The sequence below is a fragment of the Equus przewalskii genome, chromosome 19 (assembly GCF_037783145.1).
Source record: "Equus przewalskii isolate Varuska chromosome 19, EquPr2, whole genome shotgun sequence".
Lineage (NCBI taxonomy): Eukaryota > Metazoa > Chordata > Mammalia > Perissodactyla > Equidae > Equus > Equus przewalskii.
The window spans coordinates 8,457,233-8,484,385 of NC_091849.1; the positions used below are offsets into that span (position 1 = coordinate 8,457,233).

At 39.3% G+C, this 27,153-nt stretch overlaps 1 protein-coding gene and 1 long non-coding RNA gene across 2 annotated transcripts; one reads left to right on the top strand and one right to left on the bottom strand.

Moving 5' to 3' along the window:
• The first annotated feature begins 304 nt into the window (after window positions 1-304).
• Window positions 305-7,636, top strand: LOC139077241 (uncharacterized). The gene is made up of 2 exons (XR_011529576.1): window positions 305-1,201; window positions 3,793-7,636. It is a non-coding gene; the product is annotated as an uncharacterized lncRNA (long non-coding RNA).
• On the bottom strand, window positions 6,799-26,667 carry EEF1E1 (eukaryotic translation elongation factor 1 epsilon 1). Its single transcript, XM_008517582.2, has 4 exons — window positions 26,482-26,667; window positions 22,687-22,887; window positions 16,417-16,512; window positions 6,799-8,085 (listed from the first exon to the last, which is right to left on the bottom strand). Exons 1-4 carry the CDS (start codon window positions 26,566-26,568, stop codon window positions 7,945-7,947), a joined length of 525 nt encoding a protein of 174 aa, XP_008515804.1. The 5' UTR covers window positions 26,569-26,667; the 3' UTR covers window positions 6,799-7,944.
• Window positions 26,668-27,153: the final 486 nt, after the last annotated feature.

Below are 27,153 nucleotides of genomic sequence, written 5' to 3' on the forward strand. Positions count from 1 at the left end.
GAAATGCTTGAGGCAAAGATGCTTATGGTGATAGTACCTAGGACCTTTTAAGCTACGGAATTATAAAGGGATTTTTGCAATTATTGTGCTTTCTGAGAGTTAAGACATAGAAATCATGGAAATACTGTTAATTTAGTAGAAGTTCTAACTTCAGGGTAAATTATTTGCTAACTCCATATTGAATCTAATGAAAATTAGAAAATAAAAATAAAATGAATATTTAATTACATACATATTGAGAACATAATTGAAATTCATTCATTAGTATAAACCCAAGCATAAGCATAATTAGGGGAGGGGACTCCTGAATCTATTTTGCTTTTTATCAAATCCATGCAATTTCCTCTGGAACGTTTTCTGTTGGCATTATTGTTTATCCCCTTTTGTCTAACCTATTTTTGAAGCAGGTTAAAAGAATTAAAAATGGAAGAAACTGATAAAAGCAAAGGAGGGAAAAAAGTAGAGGGTCTTTTGGGGTAAGCTACTAAATGTTACTGCATGTTAATTTCATGAAGTTTTGGAAATGCGTCTGGCACCCCAGGCCTGCGGGGCCGTTTGGTGGGAAGTAGGACACTGTGTACTGGCATGAGTGGTCTTCTCAGTGGCAGCAACTTTATGATCCTGCACTGAACCTTCCTGTACTGAATCCTACTTGTTCCGCTGAGATACGCTTCAGGTGTAAGTACATCACCTGGAGAACACACCGTGCTTTACTGCAAGAGCCATTATGGAGAGAAACTGTGCTCCTGTGACAGGGCCAACCAGTAGGAACGTGGCGTGCTCCATCACCACACTGGTCACACCTTCAGAAAATTTGACTCAGCTTCTCACAAAGACAAAAGCACAAGCTTTTGGATGAAAGCAGCTGCTCTATGTCTAACTTCACCTAAGCTTCGGACAGGTGTAGTGTAGTGGTTCTTATGGGGTGGTCACCGCACCAAACCTCTTGAGTCAGAAACTCATATTGGGGCCCAGAAATCTGTGGTTTGAGAAGCCTCAGGTGATTAGGATGCATGTTAAAGTCTGAGAACCACTGCTTTAGTGCAATGTCTATTACCCATGCCCCAACCTTCTGACAGTGATAGTCAACTCCACAGTTCTTTTATCCAAGTGACAAGGCTCAAGTCCACGCAGAAAACAGTCAGAACCTCGCAACTGGTGAGGCCAACCAGAGGGTTAAAAATCTCTAAGGCCCTTTAAGGTAAGGGTTTTGTGTGTGTGTGTGTGTGCGCGCGCGCGTGCATGCGTGTGTGCACATGCGCATGTCCGTGCATGTGTGCGCACGCACTGCAGAAAGTCAGGAAAAGTGGGGCAGTGGAAGAAGGATAGCCTCCCTTGCGTGAACAGACTAGTTTGTGGACTGCACCAAAGAAACTTTGGAATTTGTAATCAGATGGCTGGAAGTTTGTGGTCTTGGTCAAAGGAAGCCTGCAGCCCTATTGTTTAGAGCTATGCCTTGTCAAATTAGTTGTGTGGCTACTGTATTTCAAGCTTAATGTGGACAGACAGGCCTGCCAGGCACAAATTTTTCAAGCAGATGATGTTAGGGAGGACAAAAATTATCCACTGCAAGACTTCGAGGACAGATGACACTCAGCAGGAATGGCAAGCCAAATCTGCAGGATCCATAATACAATTGGCCAGCCCTAGGGACCCAGCCTCTTTGAAGTGGAAGAGACAGCACGAATGAGCCATCAAATTAACTCACCAGGCTGGAAAAGATGCAAAGCTTTCATTCTCCCCACAAAGAAACTGAAGTTTAAAAGATGAAAATATTCCTAAAGGAATCACGATAATAGAAGCAGAAATCCATGAGACGTAATAGTAAAAATGGCCAACACCTCAAAATCTCCTGACTTCCTGTCTGCCTTCTTTTGGCAGCTCTTGTAAGTGAAAGATGAGTTTTGCTAGATTAGGTAGCAGTTGGAATGAGTTTTATTCACCAGCAGTATGGGGAATAAAGGCAGAGCCTGCAGGAATGTGGGCTCCAGCAACAAGTAATCATTATTGCAAAATCAAATTCCCCATCTCATCTCTGATATACCTGTACGTAACCCTAGAGCTGAGCTTCACCATGTTATAAATCCAGCATACAAGTCATGGAGCAGTGGGATATAGAGCCCCTTGTGTATCTAAAAGCTCTGCCCATCAAGAGAGATATATGATGGTAACTTACTCCCCATTGCTTTTGCAATAAAATTCACCCAGAGCTCCAGGAAGAGTTGGGAATGTAATTCAGCTTCAATAAATCACGACTAAAATTAAGATGGCCAGATATGTAGCAGCCTGTTCAGGTGTATGGAGAATTTGAAATTTAGTGCCCTGGTAATGGGTTGGAGCAGATTATCTAATTATGGAGAGAAAGAAGAAATATTGCTCTCTGGGGTAAAAAGCTAAATGCTCTAATCCATTAAACCACCACATCTCTGCCAAAGCTGGATGAATATTAAAGTTTGTGTAACATCTGACTTTTTTTAAAGGAATGAAGTCAAATGTTAGAAAAAAAAAATATGAATGAAAAAGCTATACTTCACCATAATTCTAATTTGATTACTGGTCAAATACTTGTGTTTTTTGTCTTTCGGTATGATGTACATGTGCCTGATTATAATAGAGTTCTAGTCTTTCCTAACTATCTGCTTAAATTTTTATCACTACGTCTTAAAGCTATTCTGGAAGGATTTTCAGCAGGGTTCTTGAATGATGCACCGGCAGTGGGTGATCTTCCTATTCATTCCACTCCTACTTTCCTGCCTTCATCCTGCAGGAAACCTAATGTGCCTGTTACTGACTGGGTAACTGGCTTCGGGTTTAACTGGGCGGAGCCAATGCAGGACCTGTGTTTCACAGGGAGGAAAAATGAGAATGCCCACATAGCTGTTAAAAACCTCAGTGCAATAATTTTATTGCTGAATCTGGATAATAAACTCTACCTGGAAGTTGGGTCATGAATGCATGATTATGTCTTTCTTGAAATTATGTCACTTTTTCTATCACATTGTGATAGCAACTACTTGAAGGAGATTTACCATCACGGAGCTCCACAAAATACCTCACGATGTCTTGGATGCTTTGGGTATAACTGTGCCTAAAGACAGATGGCCTTTGATATAGCCTCCAGTTCTATTATTTCTATTTGTTTTAAAATCAGTATTTATTTTTTTATTATTTAAAAAAATTTTTTAAAGATTTTACTTTTTTCCTTTTTCTCCCCAAAGCCCCCCAGTACATAGTTGTATATTCTTCGTTGTGGGTCCTTCTAGTTGTGGCATGCGGGACGCAGCCCTAGCGTGGTTCGACGAGCAGTGCCACGTCCGCGCCCAGGATTCAAACCAACGAAACACTGGGCCGCCTGCAGTGGAGCGCGGGAACTTAACCACTCAGCCATGGGGCCAGCCCCGTAACCAGTATTTATTTTAATTAATGAAAAATTCATAGATCGTCGACTGAAGAATGATCCTTCCCTACTTGGAACTTTTTATCTGTTCTTGAAAGTTGCATGTGGAATAAGGAGACAGGGCCGTGGATCCTGTCAGGGCAGTCAGGTCAACCCCAGTACATAGTATGGTGACCGATTATGTCCTCTAACTCTGAAACTGTACAACCCTTATTGACTGGCTCCAGGTATGGTCTAATTGAGGTGTTGGTCAGCGTTTGGGTTAGTCTCTGTCTCCACTTCAACTCCTAGATTAACATGAGATGATGCGAATGTTGTAAAGTGTCTGGGACAGAGCCCAGAACATAGTAGACGCTCAGTATGTGGTATCTGATTATTTTTATTTACTTTCAAAGAATGCTGAGTGGCTGGCAGCCGTCCAAAGAAGCTTGCCGTTTGAGGAATTTGTTCACAGACCATTGGATTGCAAACTCTATGAGGGCGAGGATGTAATGGTGCTATCCCCAGAGCCCAGCAGAGAGTCTGCTACACTGGAGATACTAAATAAATATTTGAGGGATTATTGAATGATCAGCCCTGCAGGCTTCTGGGAATTATAGAAAGAAAATGGTTGGAAAGGGGCATTCGCTTTTCAGAAGGAACAGCATGCACAAAGATGGCCCCACTTTGTTTTAAAGGAGTTTCATTGTCTTTAGAAAAAAAAAAATAGTATGGTCCCTTTCTCCAAACAGCTTGAGAGACGTGAGGACCAGAGATTTTTAAACTGGGAAGTCATACGATGAATTCGTGTTTTATCAAAATCACAAGATGCTCCGCCAGGTTGTCTTATCTCAGATGGACTCATGTTGAACAGCTGCCTCACGGATCGCAGGTGGGAAAAGACATAAGAATCCGACTTTATAAAATTGTAGGGTTTGATTTTAGTCTTCCCTGGCGGTTTGTCCTTTTCTGATCACTTTGTGTGTGCTAGGCACTGTGCTAGGTAATTTTTATACATTCTCACTGCAAATCAGTAATGAGGTCAGTTACGTTTTCCTCTATTTCATAAGAGGAATTTCATGTGCAGTGACTTATCTAAGGTCTCACAATTAATATATGGTGAGGCGATGTATTTTATCCCACTTTTTAAAAAAACTGCTTTAGTGAGCTGTAATTCATATATCACAAAATTACCTATTTAAAGTGTACAAGTCAGGGGTTTTTAGCATATTCAGAAGTGTGCAATCATCTTCTATTCTTGAAATTATGTACATATTTGCTTTATCCAGTGCCCAGGACAGCTTTTTCTAAGGTTGGTGATAACTAATTTCACAAGGTGATCAAGCAGAACTTTACTGGCACACTGGTAAAATGGCTCACAGGTTCAGTTTTAGCCAGATGCCCGTCCGAATCCCAGCCCCCTGAGACTGGTTGTGTGACCCTGGGCAAGTTCCTTAACCAATCTGTGCTTTAGGTTCACTATCTGCAAAAAGGGGATAGTAAGTCAAGGAGGGAATTCACTTAAAGCACTTACAATGATGCCTGATGCCTACTAACTGCTCAATAAATGTTAGCTATTATTGTTGTTGTTAAAAGTGTAGTAACAGATCCACATAACTCTGAATATTTCAGGATCCTGAAATAGCTTCTCAATCATGAAAATTGTGGTCACTGAAAAGTATTTATTGTATGCTAATTCTCTGCCAATTGATGACCCATGGAATGTCAACAATTTACTAATGAAATTTCTTTTACAACTTGATTATTTGGCATTCAGAAGGTATCTTCCCATTTAAATACTACCTATTGTGACACAGACAGCTAGCTGCCTACCTAATCTCCCTTTGATCCTTCTTTCTCATTGACAGAGCACAGGTTTTGATCTGTATGGCATGTGTGGGGTAAGGGAACTGTATTTTTGCCCTCCCTCCCAGTTGAGATGACCAAAGATATGTAAATAGATATTGCTGATCAAGGCTTCCAAGAAAGGTCCTTCAAGTGGACTGACTTCGGTGGGAGAGGAGTCTTTCTGCCTTCTTCTTTTCCTCCTTCTCGAGGTCTTGATCATGGACTTGTTGTCTGGAGCTCCAACAGCCATCTTAGACCATAAGCTGAACTTGAGAAAGAAACTACTTGTTCAGTATGGCGAAGCAGAAAGATGGGAGCTGCATGCTGCATGCTTAATATCAACCGTGGACTGTCTATCTTCTTTTACATGAGAGAAAAACAACCCACTTTAATGTTACTTAACTCTTCTGCTATTTACAGCTGTATCTAATTGCAGTTCACACTTACACTTTCCTTGGTCAGCTCAAAATGGACTACAGTCTTTCAACAAACACTTTTCAAGCATCTACTGTTGTGTGCCAGTCATTGTTCTGAGGGCTGGATATGCAAGGGAAAAAGACAGTCTCTCCTCTCAAGGAACTAACAGTATGGTGGAAGAGACAGAAAATCAAACATAGTACAATGATGTTCGTGCCAGAATCGGGCGTGGGAGGGGACAGGTTGGTCAGGATAAACTTGACTTTCGGGAGGACGTGACAAAGTTGAAGATTGAAGAGGTTATCAACAGAGAAGGAAAGGGCATTTCAGGCAGAGAAGCACCTGACAGCAATGACCCGTGATGCCCAGTGGCATTTCTCTGAGGAAATAATTGTTTCAACTGAGATACTGAGAACATTATCTCACCTTTGCCTACAGGAGCCAGGTCTTTATCTTTTTGCCATCCCCTCATCCTCTAAGACCTACGTTGGTGGCGGGTCGTAGCTCCAGGTAATGTCTGCTGCAGAAATGTTATGCACTTCATTAAAGAACTGACTAGCAGATGTAAGGATTCAGAGGATTAAGCCTCAGACCGTAGAAGGGGGAAGAGGGGACATTTGGCAAAGAGGCACAGAGGTGTCTTTTTGCCCTTTCCTCACAGCTGACCTAACCTGAAGGAAAAGAATGAAATGGTTGGGATGGGAAGGCTGGGTAGCCCATCTGTTGTCGACCATGTCTGTCCCGCTCACCTCCTCCTGGAGTGCAGGGGCAGATGAGAAACGTGTTCAGGGGAAGGAGTAATTTGCAGTAGTGAAACAAAATGTGGACTGCTTACAGCAGACCCTGCTGGGGTGGCGATTTGCATGAACAGTCACAGACTGGGCCTACTTCTGTCGCACACATCCCGACTCCCGAGATTAGCTGGAGTCCTCTAGTCTCTGAATATGCAAATACAAGTTTACAGTTTCTAATTTACAGGCCATTTTATAAAATTAAAAATGCTCCCAAGGGCAATGAATTGTGAAATCTCATCCTGTAAAAACTGTTTTGTTCTATTACCGTATACTCACATACATGGCTAATGAAATCTCTTGACTAACATGAAGGACAAAAATGGGGCTCTTACAAACAAAAGGAGAAACTTTTACTGAGAGCCATGAGCTAGATGTTATCCTTTAATTCTCAGAACAGACAGTTATCTTTACTTTTACATTTCATTTTTATTTTTACAGATTAAGAAAATATGGTTAACTGATTTGCTTAGGGTCATACAGCTAGTAAGTGATAAAAGCAGGACTCAACCAGAGGGCTGTATATTTCCCAAGTTTCTGCTCTTTCCACTTGAATTTTGAATTGTATACTACTTAGATTCAGCATCAGCACCAAAATATTAAATAGTATTAAACAGTAAAGTGCTCAACAACTATTTTTCTTATTATTTGTAAGTATATAAGCTCTTTAGTTCTCAATAATTACTTACTTATTCACTCAGCCCACAAGAGTTATAAAGTGTATATATTTGTTACTAAAGTGTCTCTTTTTACATAGTGCTTCAACAGCAGCCCTTCTATGAGAGGTGGCTTTTAGTTTAGAAAAATCTAGTAGTTATCAAGTGCAAGATTAGTGGGACAGTGGGAATTTCCCATCTCTTTTTAGCTACTGCATATTCCAGTAAACCAACAACAAGAGAAGAACCATCAACACAGGGACTCCATCTTATTCCAGGCCCCTCTAGGGCAGTTCAGTAGTTAGTTTCACCTCAATGAATACTGACTAAAGGAAAGAAAGAAACAAAAAGGTTTTTTCAACCACGTTTACTGGCTCACATAAATATATGAAAACAAATCCATCTGTCTTCCCTTTCGGTATCCTTGGCACAGTTTATTACAGTTCTTAATAAACAAACTACTGTAAATATCCATAAGGGGAAAATGAATTGTAAAATACGAAAAAAGAGGTCAATAAATAGCCAAATATGTCAAACATTGAAAGGACTATTTTTTTAAAGATTAAACACTGATTTGCAACTTTTACTAAAATAAATTTCATCTATAAAAACAAGGTAATTTATTACTTGTTCTCAACTCAAATTTTGACGGCAGTTGAATTTTTACAGAAAAAAATTGCAAAAAATTTCAACTAAAGAGCAAATCAAACATTGGGACACAATTTTATACTTTAAAAATTCTATCAACTTCAACAAATAAAGAATGACTGCATATCAATTTCTGTTAGTCCTCTGGTCCCGAATACGCTTTCCATTTAAATATTTTAATCACTCTTCTGTACAGCATGGAGGGCTTCTAGTGGGAATTCGTATATAGTCTGTTCTTGATGAAGACAACACTAGACAGATGTTGCCTGATGCCTGGATAATGCTGAATGTGACAAAACCAGCGAGACACATTAAGATACTTCTCCTTTTCTTGAACTGTCAGGTCAACCTAAGTAGAGATTAAAAACACACACACACACACAACACAGACATTACATAAGCAAAACTATTAATATCATTTGAGTAGGAGATAGAAATTGGAGAAAAAAAAACAGTTCTCAAAGCCAACATATTCAGATAGCAGTCAAAAATTTTAGCCACTTGGACGAGCTATCCATTTGTTTAATGCTTTTATGTACAGTTCAAAACCAGATGTGCTTTCTAGGGAAATCTCAGGTTTTCAACAAACGAAAAATTTACATTAAACCAGGATCTAGAAGCCCAAAGAGTTTGTTTTTTACTTTACTGGAAAGGAAAACAGGAGAAAAGAAGAAAAAGAATGGTTTACTGCTATCCAACATACCAAACGCGAAAACATTATGTAAACTCAAATATTATACATTCATGGATGGCTGCTCTCTATATATAGACTACTACTTCCTTTCTGCTAAACTCTGGGGGAAAACTTTACGCAAGAAGAGAATGACCTACTTAATTTTAAGTGATTATTGCTTAATACAAGAAGGAAGGGCTATTTCTAGCGGCATATGCCTCAGATGAACAACAGACCTTCTAAACTGTTTGCAATAAAGCTGAACTCTATCTTTAGTGGATGTAGCAGTTCAGAGAATTTACTATCAAGCTTCAGAATGCCCAGAGATTTGGTCAGAGAAAAATGCAATACAAACAGTTGGTGCCTATCATTTCTCTGGGCTCAGGCTCCAAAGAAGGTGACTCAGACTTTTGTCTAAGACCAAGCTTGGACTGGAACCATGAAGAGTTGCCAGGTAAAACGAAGGCCAGCAGGGCAGTAGCTCAGCCACGGCCATGCGAGAGTGGTGCAGACCCTCAGCATGCTGTTAACTCGCGATTTATTTAGCAGACATTGCAAGTCTGTGTAAAACTGACAGGAATGTTTACAGAGAAAAAACCTCAGTCACCCGCATGTGGTTCAAACCCATTAGCAGTCTGCTTGTTGGAAGGCACTTTTAGTGAGATGGGTGTCCTGTGGCTTCAGAATTTAGCATATCCTTGTGCCTACAGGCAAATATTCTGCTAAATTACCAGGTCAACAAAACTAAGAACAAATCACTCTAGTATGCAATAGTTTTACAGAATATAAAATAGTATTAACAATACAATTAAAAGGTAGACACAGTACTTTCTCAATAAATGTTTAACTGAGCTCATATTTTCATTTTATATTTACTATAAGGCAACTTAAAAAGAAAAGTTGAGGGGCCGGCCCCATGGCCGAGTGGTTAAGTTCCTGCGCTCTGCTTTGGTAGCCCAAGGTTTCACCGGTTTGGATCCTGGGCGTGGACCCAGCACCGCTCATCAGGTCACGCTGAGGCAGCATCCCACATGCCACAACTAGAAGGACCTACAACTAGAGTGTACACTGTGTACTGTGGGACTTTGGGGAGAAGAGGCCAAAAAAAAAGAGAAAAATTGACAAGTCATCCTGCCTTCCTTTTTGCCTTTATGACATTAGGATACTATTGTATCAATATCTGATCTTTTAACATTCTCTTGGGTGGTCTAAATGTTTATTTCTGTTGGCCTAGTTTACCTAAATTATTAGCAGTGAAAGTCTCACTGTTTCTGTTACATAAAAATTTAAGTCCTACACAAGCTGCTATATATACATATATAGCAAATTATAACAATAGACTCATCTTGTTTAAGGGGCTGTCAGGTGACTCTCAGAAATACATTATATAACTGTTTCACCTACAATATAGTTAGTCCATGGCATGGAGATAAAAAACTAACACATTAGTCAAGAAAATTGGTCAAGAATGTCTTTTTTTTATGCAGAAGTTACTTTTTATTAAATGAGAATTCTTGATTTCACATATAAAGAACTACATTACTCCTAACTGTCTGGTGTGCTATATATAGAAGGCACTTAACCACTGAGGAATAAACTGAATATCAGTTTATATTTGTAAAAGAGCTCACTTTTTGTTCTTTTTCTAAATCTTTACTATATGTGACCTTAGTCACATACATAGTTTTTCAAAGGAAAAGACTTTTAAAAAAGCTCAACCACTAGTAAACAGCTGCAAACCTACCAGGCAATGGGAGTGAGTTTTCATAAATAAACAAATAAATTTCAAAATCAACTTCGGTGAACCTTTTTACTGATAGTTAAAGCAAACAGAAGTAACAAGCTTTACTCCAACTTGATTTCATGACAGCTGCTGAGATATGATGATTCAAATCTGACCACTTTTCTAAACAATTTAGCGTTTTCAGAATTCTTTCACTATAAAACGTCTCCACTCAGCACTTCTGTGAGATGCCATTTTTTGGAATGAATTAAAACTGAGAGGAAAGCATCTGTAAATGATAAAGTACTGATGTTTGTCTGATCTACATTCTAGCTGGTCACTCAGCTTCTGAAACAGGGGACAAAGGGCATGTTTACTGTCGACATTTCAGAACAGCATCTGCTTTCACACAGGACTAGTATATGCTGCCACCAGGCCTATGACTTAAGTAACAACAACAACAACAAAATACAACACACAGCAAAAATCAATATTTTCCAACTTAAAAATTTCAGAGTCTCCAGTGTAAGGATTATGAAGAGACCAACAGGACAAACTAATTTTTGTTCCTGTATTTTTTAAGTAGATGATCTATTTTAGAGAATGTAAATCTGTTCACTTTCCCTCAGACAATTTTGCCAGAAATACACAGAGCTTTTCCAAAAGGATCAGGTTACCACTTAACCTTTAGTTTAAAGTCTGGAGCTTGTCCTTTGAGTCTGAGAAAATGACGACTGACCTTGATTTGTTACCTCGGCTACTCTTTTGGTGGACGTTCTATTCCTGAACTTACTGTAAACAGACAAACAAACAAAAAACCAGATTCCCCACCACCACCAAACTTAGTTTTTTTTAGGACTTTTTGGATGAGATCCCCATCAACTATTTCACTGATAACAATGGTTTTCCATCATCCCTTTCTAGTCAATTAGGTTTTTATTTTTCCTTTTTTACCACAGGAAACACAACGCAACTGTTCTAGTTACAATTTCCTGCTTCTTATTGGCCTACACGCCAGTGTGTCTACGGGGGTGCTTGGCTCTCTCTACTTAATCATTTCTTTTATTTACACTGGCACCAGATAACTAGTTTGAACTTTAAAGCCAAACAGATAATATACTTAGTCACTAAGTTTCCATGAAGACATGTGAGAAGCACTCCACGGGCCTCATTCCAGATCAGGGTGAAATGCCGCGCTGCTACCTTTCTAACTGGCACCATGCTGCCTTGGGACATTCTTTATGGTCAGCGTCCCTGGACGGCTCTGCAGCTATGTCTTTTAGTTTTCCTTTCTTTCTAAAAGAACAGCATACCTCCAACGGCTCTGAACTTCAAAACAAATGCATTTCGGTTGATAACAATCTTACAGTCAAGCAGCACACAACATTACAAAGGATTTTAATAATCTTGAGTAACAGTCTGTTCATAGGGACTGCTATCTACTAGTGAAATCACTTTAAGAAAGCAATGAGTCACTGGCGTGATAATAAACAGCCACACTAACTGGCAATTTAACAAAGGAAGAACAATGTAATATTCCTCAAAGGGAATGAAGATAGACCAGATCTTATAAATAGAGTAACTCAGCCACAACTAACACTGGGCTCACACTGAAACAAAATACAGTGGGATTATCTGATGACTGGCAGGTTCCCTGACTGCTGTTTTGTACAGTGTGCTGACTACATATTAAGTTTTAATAACATGAACAAATAATTGAAAGAATGCAAGAGGGCAAAAATAAATACACTGCTAAAGTAAATACAGCATGAGAAACTGTCTGACGAACCTGAGCAGATGCCAATCTGCACTGCACATCTACCCTGCCTCAACGGAATACCTAGGAATCACTGTTTTCTCACCTGGGTCTATTTACACCTAACTCAAAGGGATGTCATGTAACACCACGGTGCAATTCTGTCGCAGCAGGGGTTTCAGTCAGTGAGGCCTGTTCCTTGAGAAGGTGGTACTTCTCCCATGCACTCTGGCTGCACTTGGACCAGGGTGGGAGAGATGCTGTGGTTATGGGCTCATTTTATGAACCCAAAGAGATTGTTAACAGAGTGATTTACATAATATTCCACTCATTTTTTTTTGAAAAAGATAAGCATAATATTCTTAATCATAATATCCTAGCTGCTACATGTAAAGAGGACATACATTACAAAATAGGAAATAGAACTAGGTGCAGATCATTAAATATTGCTAATGTAACTCAGTTTTAAGGTGCAGCACTGAACGAAACACTTCCAACGTGCTTGAAACCGAGCGCCCTCGAGGGCACCTAGACTCACAATTACATTGCTTGGCGGCTGGTGCTGTGAGTACGTTGCCCTGTAAAATTACGGCCTTGCTCTCTCTGCTGGCAGAAAGACTCCATGAAAGCCCCTCCTCCTCAGAGTACTCCTTCCCTACCGCACGACCTGCGTGCGCCAGGGAGAGAAAAATGAAAATAGAGTATACACTTGGTTTGCAAGAGTCACACCTCATTATCATCTTTTTCTTTTAATTAGATGGGGGAAATGCTCTCCTTCCTAACGACACTTGACACTACACGAAGGCAGACCTTGCGACGGTCCTGATGGGCCTTCACGAGTCTGCGGACAGGCATCACACACAGGATTAGAGATGACATTTCCCTTAATATTAAGCTTTAAAATTAAGTAAGGTCATATTTAAATATATTTTTAAAACGTCAACAAGAGTGCTGCTGTTGTTTTTAGAACAAATTGTTCTTGATCCCCTCTGTAAAGTAGGTATGCTCTTGGCAGCACAGCCTCACTCAAATCAAGTTTGGGCTCCTCCAAGTTGTGAGACTGTACGATGTAGGTTTGCCACCACCAGAAGGATCCTTAGCTACCTTATTAACAACAAAGCCTCTGTACCGTGGAGGCTTTCTGCATTTTGAGATGAGGTAAGCTGCGCCAGGTCACCATCTGAAGTTCAAAAAGCTAATAAAATATACTAAATCTAAAATGGAATAAAAAGAGGCTGGTGTGATGAAAGTACTTCAGCTCTATTTAAACTGCCTTCACATTTTAATAAGAGTACTTTAGATTTAATTATACTGAAGTATATAACTAAGGATTACACTTTCACTATAAAGATATACAACTTAAAATAGGAAATATAAAGAGGTAGAGATTGCTAAATATTGCTCATCTCAATAAACATTTAGCTGCTCAAGGCGTTGTGCCAAGAGCTGGGAGGGGTACAAAGAGAAACATGACATGATCCTCCTCAATGTCCTTACTCTGCTTAAAATTGAATCATATTCCTCCTAAGAAAAGGAACATTCAGCCCACTTTATTTCTGTTGTCCCAGCATAATTATTAATAGCCCTCCTTTCACTGTCAAAAGTGTTGTTTTGGATGAGAAATCGTATGGTCATCCACTTACGAACAATATTTATAGTCAAACTATCATAAGCTTTCTAAGACGATGACAACTCCCTCAGAAGCCAAAGCCACCCAAATCCTGCAGATATTTTTCTGACAATTTCATGATTCTCCATCCTATTTTTCTCTATCTGCCTCTTTAATTGATCACATATATTCTGATCAGAAATCAGCACTGGACTCCATCTTCTCTTACTCGCCAATTGTTTTCACATAAAACAGTCTTATCTCTTTGGTGAGATCAATAGTTGCTTACAAATAGAGTTTTATATTTCTTTTATGCCCCTCAAGCGTAGTATAATGGGCACATATAATAAGCTCTCAATAAGTAAACGTGTAATAATAGAGAATATTATGCTGAATTAAGGATCATACTAGGCCATTACAATAATAACGTTTTTGAACTTAACACAATCACTTAGGGCTCTTAGAGAAATAATGCTTATAAGTCAAGCAAATCCAAATTGAAGAATTATAGCTTGAGGGGGGACGAAGAGTAAGTATCCTTCCTTATCATGGTATTTTCATTCACAAAGAGCTTCCTCGCACATTATGACACTTGAGCCGGAAGACCTAGTTTGTCTTGGCCCTTCCAAAACCTGAGCTCTGTGTCTTTGCATAAAGCCCGTCATGTTCCTAAGCATTAGTTTCCTTCTCTGTAATGGAAGGAGAACACTACACTATCTTCTTCATAGTAATGAGGTACAATGAGAAAATAAGTATTAAACTCTTTCAAAGAGATAAAGAAATATGTTAAACATGTTCTTCAATGTTTATGGAGGGGAAGACAGACTGCGTCCCCGTGCCAGGAATGACGCCAACAGCGGCGTTACAGAAATGAAGTGCTGCAATCTCTGACGCAAGCAGCTCATCACTTAAGAGAGGCAGAAATTGTCCAAGAAGAATTTCAGTACAAAGTGAAACGAGCCGGAGCTGAGGCCGTCTGTGAGGTACAAAAACAAACAGAGGAAAGAGCACTTCAGAATGCTGCAGGAGCATGAGAAGACTTTGCCAGGAAATTAGCGCTGGAACTAAGTGACACCTGAAGAAATACCAACGAATTTGGGAGGAAGATAAGGGCTGGGACCAAGGAGCAAAAGAGAAGAGCAGCACAAGGACACTGAGCAGAGAGCACAGGCTGAGGAGACTCCAGGGAGAATGTTATGGTGAGAGAGAGGCATGAGGGGAGAATGAGGGCGATGAGGAAGGCAGGGTCACATGAAGAGGGGCCTCCTATCCTAGGGAGTGACGAGCTACTTAATTATTTTGAGAAAGAAAAAGACACATTCATGAGAAAAATCACTCCAGTGGCAATAAAGATGGACTGTAAAAGAGATGAGACTGGTGGCCGAAGGCCATTTCCACAGCCCAGACCAAAGATAATGAACTCTGGAACTAGGGCAACGTCACGCGGCATCACAGGAAGAGACACACGTGAGGCACCCGGGAGGTGGAAACAACAGGACCTGACTGACTGGATGTATGAGGTGCAGAATGCAGAAAAATGTATGGGTTCTCTTGTTCCACAGGGAGAATATAGGTGTTGGCGTGTTGGGGGTTGAGAGGTTTTAAATGGAGAGAGAGATGAAAGAAACTCTGAAGCCAAACTGCCTGGTTTCCAGACTTGGTTTTGTCATCTACTTGGGTGACCTCAAAGAAGACATCTGACCTCTCCAGGCCTCAGTACTTCATCTGTAAAAAGGGGATGATAATAATAGCATCCACCTCCTAGGGCTGTTATAAGGATTAAATGAATATCATTTATAAAGCATAAAGAACAGTGCGTAGAACATAGTGAGTGCTACATAATTGTTTGTAAATAAATTTAAGATGGGAAACAATATAAATTAAAGAGATTGACCAGATAGAGGGAAAAAATTGAAGATATGAGAAAGAAAGGAAACAAAATTTGGGAGAAGATCCAGACAGGGGACAGGAGGTAGAGAGGGAGTTGAGGTAAGAGGCTAGATGAATGCATTAGCCTAGGAAAAAAGCAAGACCCTTTCTGAGGCCAGAAAAAGGAGACAAGACGGATGAGGATGTACGTGTAGGTGGGCTGGAAGATGAGGGGATTCAAACCATGGCCTCCATTTTCTAGTTGAATGAGGGAGGGAGGCTCTGTATTAATGATGGAAGATAGAGGGAGGATGAGGGGTGGGGCTTGAGGAAAGTGCTAAAGTTCTAGAAGTGTGCCTGGGAGGCATGAAAGAGTTGATCAGTATGAGAGCCCAGCTGAAACTGGACAGCATCAATCTACAGTGGCTCCACTCTATAGCTTTGTGATTTCTCCAACAGAGCTCAGTCTGGATAGAGGACTGAAGGCATTTATTTGGACTGAACAAGAGTTGGGGACATACAGGGAGAGGGTGGTAAACGTACAGTAGAGCAAAGAAGCTGAAGACCCTAATTAGGGAATGTAGTCGAAGTTATGCAAGAGATCTAAGCTGGATGGGGAAGAAAGTGTACAGATTTGGAAAAAGAGAAGGAATCAAGTTACTTCAGAAAATTATAGGATTAGGGAGTAAGAGATTAAGAGGTAGGATAAGAAGCTGCCCAGAAGATGGGTTACCGGAATTAAGATGTAGAGGTGGAGCAGAATGATGACGATGGGGTCCAGGTGACGATGACCAAGCCCAAAGGGTGGCAAGAGAAGTCGTCTTGAAGAAGAGCAGAAGCAAGAACAGGAATCAAGCAGGTCAGGGAACAGGAAGCTACTGTGTTCAATGGATACATGGAAGGAATGTTTGCATAAGCTATCTTGTATAAAAATAACTGCTTTCCTTTTTATTTGATGAGTTGAAAGTGCAAATTTGATTTAAATTCAAGACAAATAAAAATCATTCTGAACATTACAGAAAAAAAGCCAGCAACTCTTCAAATACTCACTATAAAGCGATGAAGGCCATAGTATAATAGGATGTCTGCTAAGGTAAAGTTGTATCCTGTAAGGTAGACTTTATCTTCAAGATACGAATTAAGATCCTAGAAAAGACAAATAACAAAATATTAATATAAAAAAGATAATGAAGTTAACTACAATATCATTTGACTGAAAACATTTAGAAGGCTATAGAAAACAAAATACAGACATTTAATAAATTTAATCTTTGACATTAATAGGTTCAGATTCATTCAAAATCACCAATGATATACCAAATCACTTCATTTTTAAAAAGAGTAGATACTATTAGTCTTATTTTATTTTAAAGAAATAAGAAAACATTAGAAAATGATATTCAAAGTGTCATCTATGATCATCTCAAAGACTGTAATTTTTATTTTTTTGGAGGGAAACATTTTGTAAACCAGGCTCATGTTACATTTATTTTTTACATTAAAATATAAAAAGTTCCTCAATAATTTCTCTTAAGAGAATTATAATTTATCGGTTTATTGCACTTTTTGTATATGTATATTTTAAAATTTTTCATTGTGGTAGAACACATGTAACAAAAATTTACCATCTTAACTATTTTTAAGTGTACAATTCAGTAAGTGTTAAGTGTATTCACATCGTTGTGCAACCAATCTTCAGAATTTCTTCATCTTGCAAAACTAAAACTCTATTCCTATTAAACAATTTGTCCATTTCCCCCTCCCCTCAGGCCCCGGCAACCACCATTCTACTTTCTGTTTTCTATGAATTTCACTACTTTAGATACTACATATAAGTGGAATCATAGAGTATGTATTTTTTTGTGACTGGTTCATTTCACTCAGCGTATTGTCAAAGTTCATCCATGCTGTAGCTGGCATCGGAGTTTCTTTCTTTTCTAAGGCTGAGTAATATTCCATTGTATATATATACTACATTTGGTTTATCCATTCATCTATCAATGACATTATAGACATTTGGGTTGTTTCCACCTCTCAGCTATTGTGAACAATACTGCTATGAACATGAGTGTACACATATCTCTTTGAGACTCAGTTTGAATTCTTTTGGGTATATATCCACAAGTGGAATTACTGGATCTTATTGGATCATATGGTAATTCTATTTTTAATCTTTTGAGGAATCGCCATATTGTTTTTCCTAGCAGTTACACCATTTTACATTCCCACCAATGGTACATAAGGTTTCCAATGCACATCTCTGCCAACATTTGTTCTATCTCGTTTTTTAGGTAGTAGCCAACCTAGCAGCTAACCTAATGTGAGGTGATATCTCCTTGTGATTTTGATTTACATTTCCCCAATGATTAGTGCTGTTGAGCATCTTTTCATATGCTTGTTAGCTTTGTCTATCTTCTTTGGAGAAGTACCTGCTCAAGTCTTTTGTCCATTTTTTAACTGTGCTCTTAATTTTTTTTGTTGAGTTGTAGTTCTTTATAGATTCTGGATATTAACGCCTTATCACATATATGATGTGCAAATATTTTTTCCCATTCCATGGGTTGCCTTTTCACTCGGTTGATTGTATCTGTTGATGCATGGAAGTTTTAAATTTTGATGTAGTCCAATATATCTATTTTTATTTTGGTTGCCTGTGCTTTTGGTATCATATCCAAAAAATCACTGTCAAATCAAATGACATGAAGCTTTTCCCCTATGTTTTCTTCTAAGAGTTTTATAGTTTTAGGTCTTATGTTTAGGACTTTGATACATTTTGAGTTATTTTTCGTATATTGTATAAGGTAAGGGTCCAACTTCATTCTTTTACAACTGGACATCTAGTTTTTCTAACACCCTAAAGACTCCGGTTTTAAATAGAGTACCATTAAAAGCTACAGAAAGGGGCCGGCTCCGTGGCTGAGTGGTTAAGTTCGGGTGCTCTGCTTTGGCAGCCCAGCATTTTGCTGGTTTGGATCCTGGGCGCAGACTTAGCACTGCTCATCAGGCCATGCTGAGGCAGGTGTCCCAGATAGCACAACCAGACGCACTCACAACTAGAACCTACAACTACGTACTGGGGGGCTCTGGGGAGAAGAAGAAGAAAAGAAAAGAAGATTGGCAACAGATGTTAGCTCAGGTACCAATCTTAAAAAAAAGAAAGAAAAAGAAACAAAAAAATCCCATTACTGCCATTTAAAAAAAAAAAAAAGAAAACAGCTACAGAAAGGGCCACCCTTTGGTCAAGTGGTTAAGTTCCCGCGCTCCGCTTTGGCGGCCCAGGGTTTCACCAGTTTGGATCCTGGGTGTAGACATGGCACTGCTGATCAAGCCATGCTGAGGCGGCGTCCCACATAACATAGCCAGAAGGACCTACAACTAGAATATACAACTATGTACTGGAGGGCTTTGGGGAGAAGAAGAAAAAAAAAGCTGCAGAAAGTTCTCTGTCATTTGTTCTCCAGACAATGAGCATCAATTTTTAAAAGGCATGTTAATTTAAGTATATGCAAAAAAGAATTCATTTAAAATCATTACCAAAAAAACACCAGTAAGCACTGAGCTCCATAACTAGATAAAAGGCACTCTTGAAGGAAAAAAAATGTTAAAGTACATGTTAAAAAATGAAATAAAAATCTTAAAAGGTCTTAATCTAAATTAGAAGTATTGTTTGACAGATCAGCATGAATAAGTCAATTAGTTTCTGGAGAAAACAAAAAAATCTAGATTAAAAGTATTATATGAATACTTTTGGTCTCTCTCAAAATTAACATGTAATTTAACAGCATAGGAATTTATGTTAAATTACATTCAAATTAAATGAGACAAAAGAGTCATATAACCTTCAGAAAAAAGTTTATAAATAGGTTACATGAACTAATATCAGATTTTCTCACAGGCTGCTCTAAAGACTAGTTATTATTATTATTTAGACTAGTTAAACTAGTCTAAAGACTAGTTATTGGCCAGTGGTCAATAGCATTTATTCTAGAAAAATTCAAGCTGTAGAGAAAGCATTTTGTTTTAATTCTCAAATCACATCTCAAATGCCTGGTACATAGTGGTTCAGTAATTAGTAAATACTTGGTAAATTGTATTTAATCTCTTGGAGTTTGCCCATGTCTTCATTTAAAGATAGTAATTTTCAAAACAGTATATGAATATGAAATCGCTGGAGAGGTACAGATGAGGACATAAAGGAATGTGGACACAAATGAGGAGAAAAATGCGGAAGAACCCAAGTAAAATTTGGGTAGAGAGGGTAAAATATGTTGGTCTGTATGGGCTACCGCTTAAATTCTATAGTAATCTGTTAAATTAGAGATGGTTTCTCTCCAAATGTCTTCAAATGAAACAACTCTGACAAAGCATAAGAATACAATAAATATATCTTCATTAATTTTAAGAAGCATTTTTAAAAAAGGTCTGAAACAATAATTTAACACTGCTTAACATTTAACAATGTTCTTATAATAGAATCCATATCTATGTCTTAGTCATAAAGACTTTTTAAGGTTATAGTCTTTAGTTATAAAGACTCTAAGAAAATGGAGTTTAAAAAAATTGATTATGTAATATGTTTCTGATTAGTGATATAAATCACATTTTTCCTACCAAAACAGAATTTCACACGTTCAAAATATTCACAGAACAAACCTGATGTCTGATGCTCATTTCCTGTTTTTTTCCCACAAGTCTTTCTGATGCCATTGCCAAACTTTTAAAAATATTTTTGCTTATAGAGTTCCACCTGATTTTTCTTTTTCCTCTTATCTATTATTAAACTTTCTAATAATATTGAAAAAGTAGGATAATAAACAACTATATATACTCCATCTAGACTCAATAAATGTTAGTGTTTCACAATGCCTGCTTTTTGAAATTACATATTACCTTAATTATGAGCCATTTGAACTTAGAATCGTGGTTTTTAGCACTGAAATGGACCCTTAGACAATAGGAATTGAACTCTTTCATAATATCCTAACAGCAGGAATTTTAAAAATAACCAATAAAAAGAGAAATAGCCCAGTATAAAAATGGGCAAAGAATAAATATAAGCAAATTTTTTTAAATAATAAAAATGCTCATAAGCATTATGAAAAAAATGCCACAGCATTAATAATTTTAAGGAAAAAAACACCAAATGAACAAAGAAATCACCTGTTGGTTTCTTTTGGTAATGAAATTGGGGTAGTGAGGGAGAAAAAGGGTCATATACATGTGAACAGGGGTTTAGTGGAAGAAGCCACTCTTCTATACCACCGAACTATAACAATATACTTTTCTGGAGGGCAAATGAGCAAAATAGCCGTAAAAATGTATACAGCTTTGGCCCAGCAATTTCCCCTGTAGGAATTTAGCCCAAGAAAACAAATGGGAATGTGTTAAAATATTTAGCAACAAGCTAGTAACTATATGAGGATAGACTATTTCAATTCTGATATAACTATATGATGGAGTACTAGCAGGTTATCAGAAAGACAGTGTAAATAACTATCTATGGACATGGAAAGATGTTCACAACACATTGTCAGTGAACAAAAAAACAAGTTACAGTGTCCAATAGCTGCTCATTTTTAAAATAAAACACAAACACGTGTATATGAAAAGAAAAAGCATGGAAAAAATACAAAAGGAGTTCAATAAATATTTGATGATTGAACATAAGTGTTACTAACGGTTCTCTCTTGATAGTGGGACCACTGTTTGAAATTCTCTTATTTGCTTATTTCTATTTGCTAAATTTCCATAATAAATATTTATGCCTTTAAAATAAAAACACTACCATGAAATAGCAATAAGTAAAGCAAAACAGCAAAGCGCCCTTTCTCCTGTGGGCTTACGTAGCCAACAATCCCTCTGCAGGCCATTACCCACACGTTTGTCTCCCCCACAGTCCGAGTTCTCTCAGGGCAGGGACTGTGTCTGACGGCCACTGATTCACCCCCTGGAACTGCATGTACCTGGCACATCGTTGTAGGCACAGATGAGCAAACTGTGGCAACACAGCAAGGACCACAATCCCAATCACCCAGTGCCCTGTACATTTCAAAAATGTCACTATCTCCAGTCAGATTCTCCTGATTGAAATTTCAGGTAATATTTACATATCCCAGATACAACGGTCTGGTGGAATTCCTTCTATGCTCCTAATACCATATCTGTGAATACAACTTTCGAACTTAGAAACCCAATTCTATGAAATTCTGTCCATATATTTCAGAATTAAGTACTTTATTACTATCCTTTCTTTTGGAAAATGATAAGAGATAGTTATATTTACTTTTTATTTGCCTGAAATCTCACATTCCCTTAGAGGGAAGACATGCTTGCTCCCTCTGGTAATGCTGCCGAGCATGACAGGGGGCAGAGGGAAGGGTGAGCATGGACATTAGGGATGAATAGTTGATCATGACAGACCTATAAAGCAACAAGGCCTGAAATCTATTCTCTACCAGTTCTCTTGATGGTAACACCAGGAATACAGTTTAAACCATTCTCCCCCCAGGGACAAATGAAAAACTTTCAGTACTATAAGATCTTCTTGAACAACTTATATTACCAATTTATATGATAATGGGAATAAAATTAGGAAACACAGGAATTCCTGCAATGATAAGTGGTTGTCTGGATGATCTCTAAGGTTCCTTCAAATTCTAAGCCTAAAAAACAAAAACAAAAAAACTTGTTTTATTTTTATATAAATAATTAACAGAAATAATTTCATTTGGAATGTTTTTCCTTCTTGGTGACTCTGGAGCCATATCTGGTTTGTATTTTATATCAGTAGATTCTTTTATTCTAATTGGACTTCTTTGGAAAGAAAATACAAATCCTAAAGCAGTAAGTCAGATCAACTAGTTTTTTTCAAACTACAACCTCCAAAGATTCTGACTTCCCCTTGCCTTTGAGGAAGTACTTTATTGCTTAGGGAATCAGGGTGCAGAGTGGGGGGAAAAATATTAAGCCATCACATAAAAAAAAATCATACAAAGCTATAATTATTGACAATGATGAGCATTATAAAGGAAAGCATAGGGTGCTGTGTTATGAAGGAAAAGAATATAGCACCAGGAACAGCATCTGTTTGAGAGAGAGACAGTCAAGCACGTTTCTGAGGAAGGGGGATCTGAGCTGAGATCTGAAGGGAGAGGGCTGGCAGAGTCTATTCCAGGCAAAGGTAGTAACAGGTACAAACTACCCCGAGGCAGAAGGAAACAAGGAAAGATGGCCAATAGCTTCAGCTATTCAATCTCAGGGGAGAGAGATTCCTGCTGTTAATATTCACGCATTTCAGCCTATAAAGTGAAGTCCGGATACCTTCAACAGAGCGCGGATGTCATCCTTGCTGGAGTGCCCGTCTACTCGAGTGACCCTGTACTCTAACCACTGTTGAACTATTGCCTTTTCTTCTGCCGTGCTCCCAAGCAAATATTCTTTGTTGGCTTGCTTGACTAGATGAGCCGCTATGGTAGTCAGTCCTGTGAGACTTGGGCCATTGTTTGTTTGAAGAACCGGAATCTTAAAAAGAAAAAAAAAGTGCTTCAGATAAATTTTAAAAACATACCATCACGACTGCAAGTTTTAAGAAACTGTGAAACCCCTCAAGTGTTTTTTCAAATACTCTCACGATACTAAATTACGTACAAATGGAAATCAGAAAAATAGCAGTTATATAATTTACATTTGCTAACAGATGCTTGATGATGAAACTGGTAACAACATTGCAAAAATCAGTATAATGTTCCTACATAATTTATAACTGTGTATGTACAAAAAGAGAAAATGGAAATCCTAATAATAATGCATTAATTTCAATCAGGATTATCCATATCCTGGATGTAAGTATGTAAGGTGAACATACTTAAATAAACCTGACTTCCGTAAAAAAAAGAAACAATTATAGTAACACTGGGTTCATGTTGATATAGTCAGAACCACCAAATGGGATCTAGGCTGGCTTTAGCAATATGTGGTCTAACATAATTAGCTATCTCATTAACTAGTGCTGACTGTGACAGTGGCTTGGTTGCCATGGATTGCATAGTCATCAGTTTTGGAGTCATTTATAGTGAGGTCACTCTAAATGTCGGCCAATAATTCATATTTTGAAAACTTTCCAAAATGTAATAGAGACTACCGATAATAAAGTCTAGGCTTCAGGTAATCATCTGAAAACGAATCCTACTTTTTTGAGGAAGATCAGCCCTGAGCTAACATCTGCCACTGAGGAAGACCGGCCCAGAGCTAACATCCGCGCCCATCCTCCTCCACCACACATGTGGGACGCCTACTACAGCATGGCCCAACAAGCGGCGCCACACCCACACCCGGGGATCCCAACCGGCAAATCCTGGGCTGCCACAGCAGAACATGTGAACCCAACTGCTGTGCCACCGGCCTGGCCCCTAATCCTACTTTTTAATCCTATAGCCCCTATTGTAACAGCAATACAAAGGGTGAGATTATAAGAAATTGCTAATTAACTGAAATGTTCTTGATGTACAACTAAGCGAAGCATTATGAGACATTCAAAAGAAAACGGAAAGTATCATCCAAAGGGCAGACCAATTATAAATAACAGGCGTACAATCTAAACAACCTAAGCAAACCAGAAGAGAGCACTTTCTGGAGCTGCCGCTCTTTCAGCCATAAACAGTATCTGGTATAATGATTTACACTTCGCAGCGCACTTTCACAAGCACATTGAGGTCAACAGCGCTCTGTGAGGTATATGGAGAGATAACATTTTACCGATGCAGACTGAAAGGTTCCCTCCAGAAGCTGAAGGAAGTACCGACAGGTAGTCTGGGCTTTCCACCGCACCTGCTGCTTCCCATTCACTACGGAGCTCCTCGGAGTCTCACTTCTGCCTTCACACTCAAATGAAACCACTACCTCCAAGATCACCAATAATTTCCTTTAGAAAAACGCATGAAAAGAAAAGAATATGGAACTCTGAGGGTGCTGGTGATGTTCTGTCCTCAACTGTGTGGTTACCTGAGTATGTTCACTTTGTGGTAACTCATTGAGCTCTGTGTGCTTTTCTGAATGCATGTTATATTAAAAAAAAAAAAAAAAGAAGAAAGAAGGAAAGAAAACTCGCAGTTGCTGAGTGTGAGGGGAAAATGACAATTCTAAAGAGAATTATTTATGAAGATAAATTATCCACCCCACCACAGTTACTCAAAAAATTCCCAGTTACTTTCTCATCTAATCATTGGATCTCTTAAGATAGGTTAGTAATCTCACCCTCATATTACAGATAAAGAACCAAGGTCACCAAGTTTGTAATGGCACCGTCAGGGTCTGAATAAAGTGTAACTTGCCCAAAGTCCATTCTCTTTCCTCTACACAACCTAAAGTATACGAGTCTTATGCAGTTGAAATCATGGGACATATACTATTTTCATACTCATCTTAAGCTTCCATGCCTTCAAAGTGATCACTTTCAATGGCTGTTTAAGCAATATTCCAATGTGCTGATGTACCATAATTTAATGAACCATTCTCCTAGAGCTGAATCTCTGGATTTTTTTCCATTTTTAATTATTATTGGTAACATTAGAGGATGCCTTATTGCTGGACTACTGCTGTCAGCTGTCTTCCAAAAAATGACTGAATCTTATCACACATCCTCATCCCTTTCCGCAAATACACAAACAGAAACTTTCAATAGCTGTCCTCCACTAAAAAAAAAAAATTGTAATTAAAATAAAATAAGAAATGACACTCTGAACTCCAAAGCCCTCAAAATTGGGCCTCAATTTGTAATTCTGGGTTTATGTTGCATTGCACCACTCATTATATGCTCTCCTAGTTGCCTCAAACTTCCCAGTCTTTCATAATTTATTGGTCCTACACAATTAAACACCAGCTCTTCCATGAAGCGTACAAACCCATTCTTATAGTCTGAATTAACTTTCTCCTCCACACTGCTCCACAATCTTTCCCCCCATTTTGTAAATATTTTGTTCTGCTTTAAATTAGTTGCAGAGGACTGTTTCTCATACTAGATAACAAGCTCCCTGAAGGCAAGACTCACCTCTTGGCAATGTGCCTTAAGAAACAGAAACCAAACTAGGGAGTAGTGGCTGAAGAGAAGGAAGCAGCATGAGGCCAGAGGAAAAAGCAAAAGCAGGCCCATTGGGCACTAATGCCCACTCTGCTGATCCCAGGCACGTCATGTATCCTTTCTACATTCCAGTTTTACTTACTGTAAAAATGATAATAATAGTGCTTTAGGGACATGATTTGAACACGGACTAGAATAAAAAACAGAAAAAGAAAGAACGAAAACATCATCCGGAAAAAACTTCAAAGGGGCAAAAAATGTGTATATCCCAAGTCGTCTTCCTACAATCATTCTCCTCTAATACATTCCCACAGAGGCAAACATTGATCTTTATAAAACACAAATGTCCTTCAATGCCCTAAGAAATCTGTGTCCTTATACCTCAGCAGTCAATTTCATACCGTGTAACTTCCCCTCTCATTCTCTGCACGTTGCACAATGAACTTGATATCACAAGACCTCACAAAAGCCTTCCCTGAACCTCCCAGACTGAGCCAATACCATGGTGGGCTCTCTCAGCCGTCTTCACTTCAATGTAGCACTTTTCAGTATTGTAATTAAAATAGCTGAAATGTTTGTGCACCCAGCTGAAAAGCACACTTTCTGAGTGAGGGGAGGGAGCGTGTCCGCCTTAACCCCAGGCCTAGCACAGTTCTACTTGGCACCCAGTTAGCTCTGCGGTAGTCGCGTCATGCTGAATGAAAGGTCCTGTCACAGTAAACGCTGTCACTGAGCGCAAACGCGGGGCCTCCAGGCTGGTCTATCTAAGGGCTCTTTGAGGATCCTCCTCGCTTTCTCAGAATGGGATGATGATAATCTCCCAGGAGGAAAAGCTCAGGCCGAGCCCACTGGAGCTGGTTCCCTTCCTCCCTCCGAGAGCCAGGGCTGCAAGAGCAGACAGAGAGGCTCCAGCCCAGCCGGGGCGCGGACACGTGGAAAGCCCGGGAGCCGCATCCTCGCTCCGCCCGCCTGTGCCGGCCGCCCGGTGCACCCGGGCTCAGCAGGCCCCACTCCCGTCCACCTCCACCTCCGTTTCTCACCTGGCGCTCGCCCTGAGCGCTGTATTTGTTCCCTTTACTCAGCCCCAGGGACTTCTCCAGCAGCGTCAACTCTGCGGCCGCCGCCATCTTCCGGGAGAGCTCCTGGCAGGGGCGGGACCTGGACAGCAAGGATCTCCCGCATTGGCGGGAAGGGAACGCCCACTCCTACAAGCGTCACCGGCTATTGGCTGAACGAAGGGGGGCGTGGAAGGCGCGTCTGCGCGCAGGAGGCGGGGCTAAGGAAAGGGGCGGGACCGACGGAGGGGTGTGGGACAGGTCGGGAGAGATTCTCACCTCTTGGAGCTCTGGAGGACCTACCTCAGAGATGAGCTTTGGTTGCCGCAGTACACAGGATCTGCCAACTTCTAAACCGCAGGCTCTTGGCCTGGCTGCTAGGGTTAACTAGTTAACTCATTTGACGTGCTAAGAGACTTTTTATACATAAATGGAACCGAAATTTACTTTCGTTTGACTCAAGACTCTGTGAATTAGAACAATTGAATTGAGTAGCAAAGAGTTCACAATTTATTGGAATTTCTAACATATAGCATTATTCTTGGGGATTTTAATTGTGTTGTAATGGTGAATTGGAAAAACTAATTTTTCTTCTCCCAATCTGCAGTTCAATAGTAGCAGTAGAATTATGGATTTAAAGATTATGCATGGAGCATA

Bases quoted from the DNA above. Each gene is read 5' to 3' on its own strand.
- EEF1E1 (XM_008517582.2), bottom strand. From the start codon at position 26,568: ATGGCGGCGGCCGCAGAGTTGACGCTGCTGGAGAAGTCCCTGGGGCTG. The intron at 22,888-26,481 runs GTGAGAAACGGA...TTTCTTTTTAAG, and splicing joins GCGCTCAGGGCGAGCGCCAG to ATTCCGGTTCTTCAAACAAA. The intron at 8,086-16,416 runs GTGAGTATTTGA...ATCTCTACTTAG, and splicing joins ATGGCCTTCATCGCTTTATA to GTTGACCTGACAGTTCAAGA.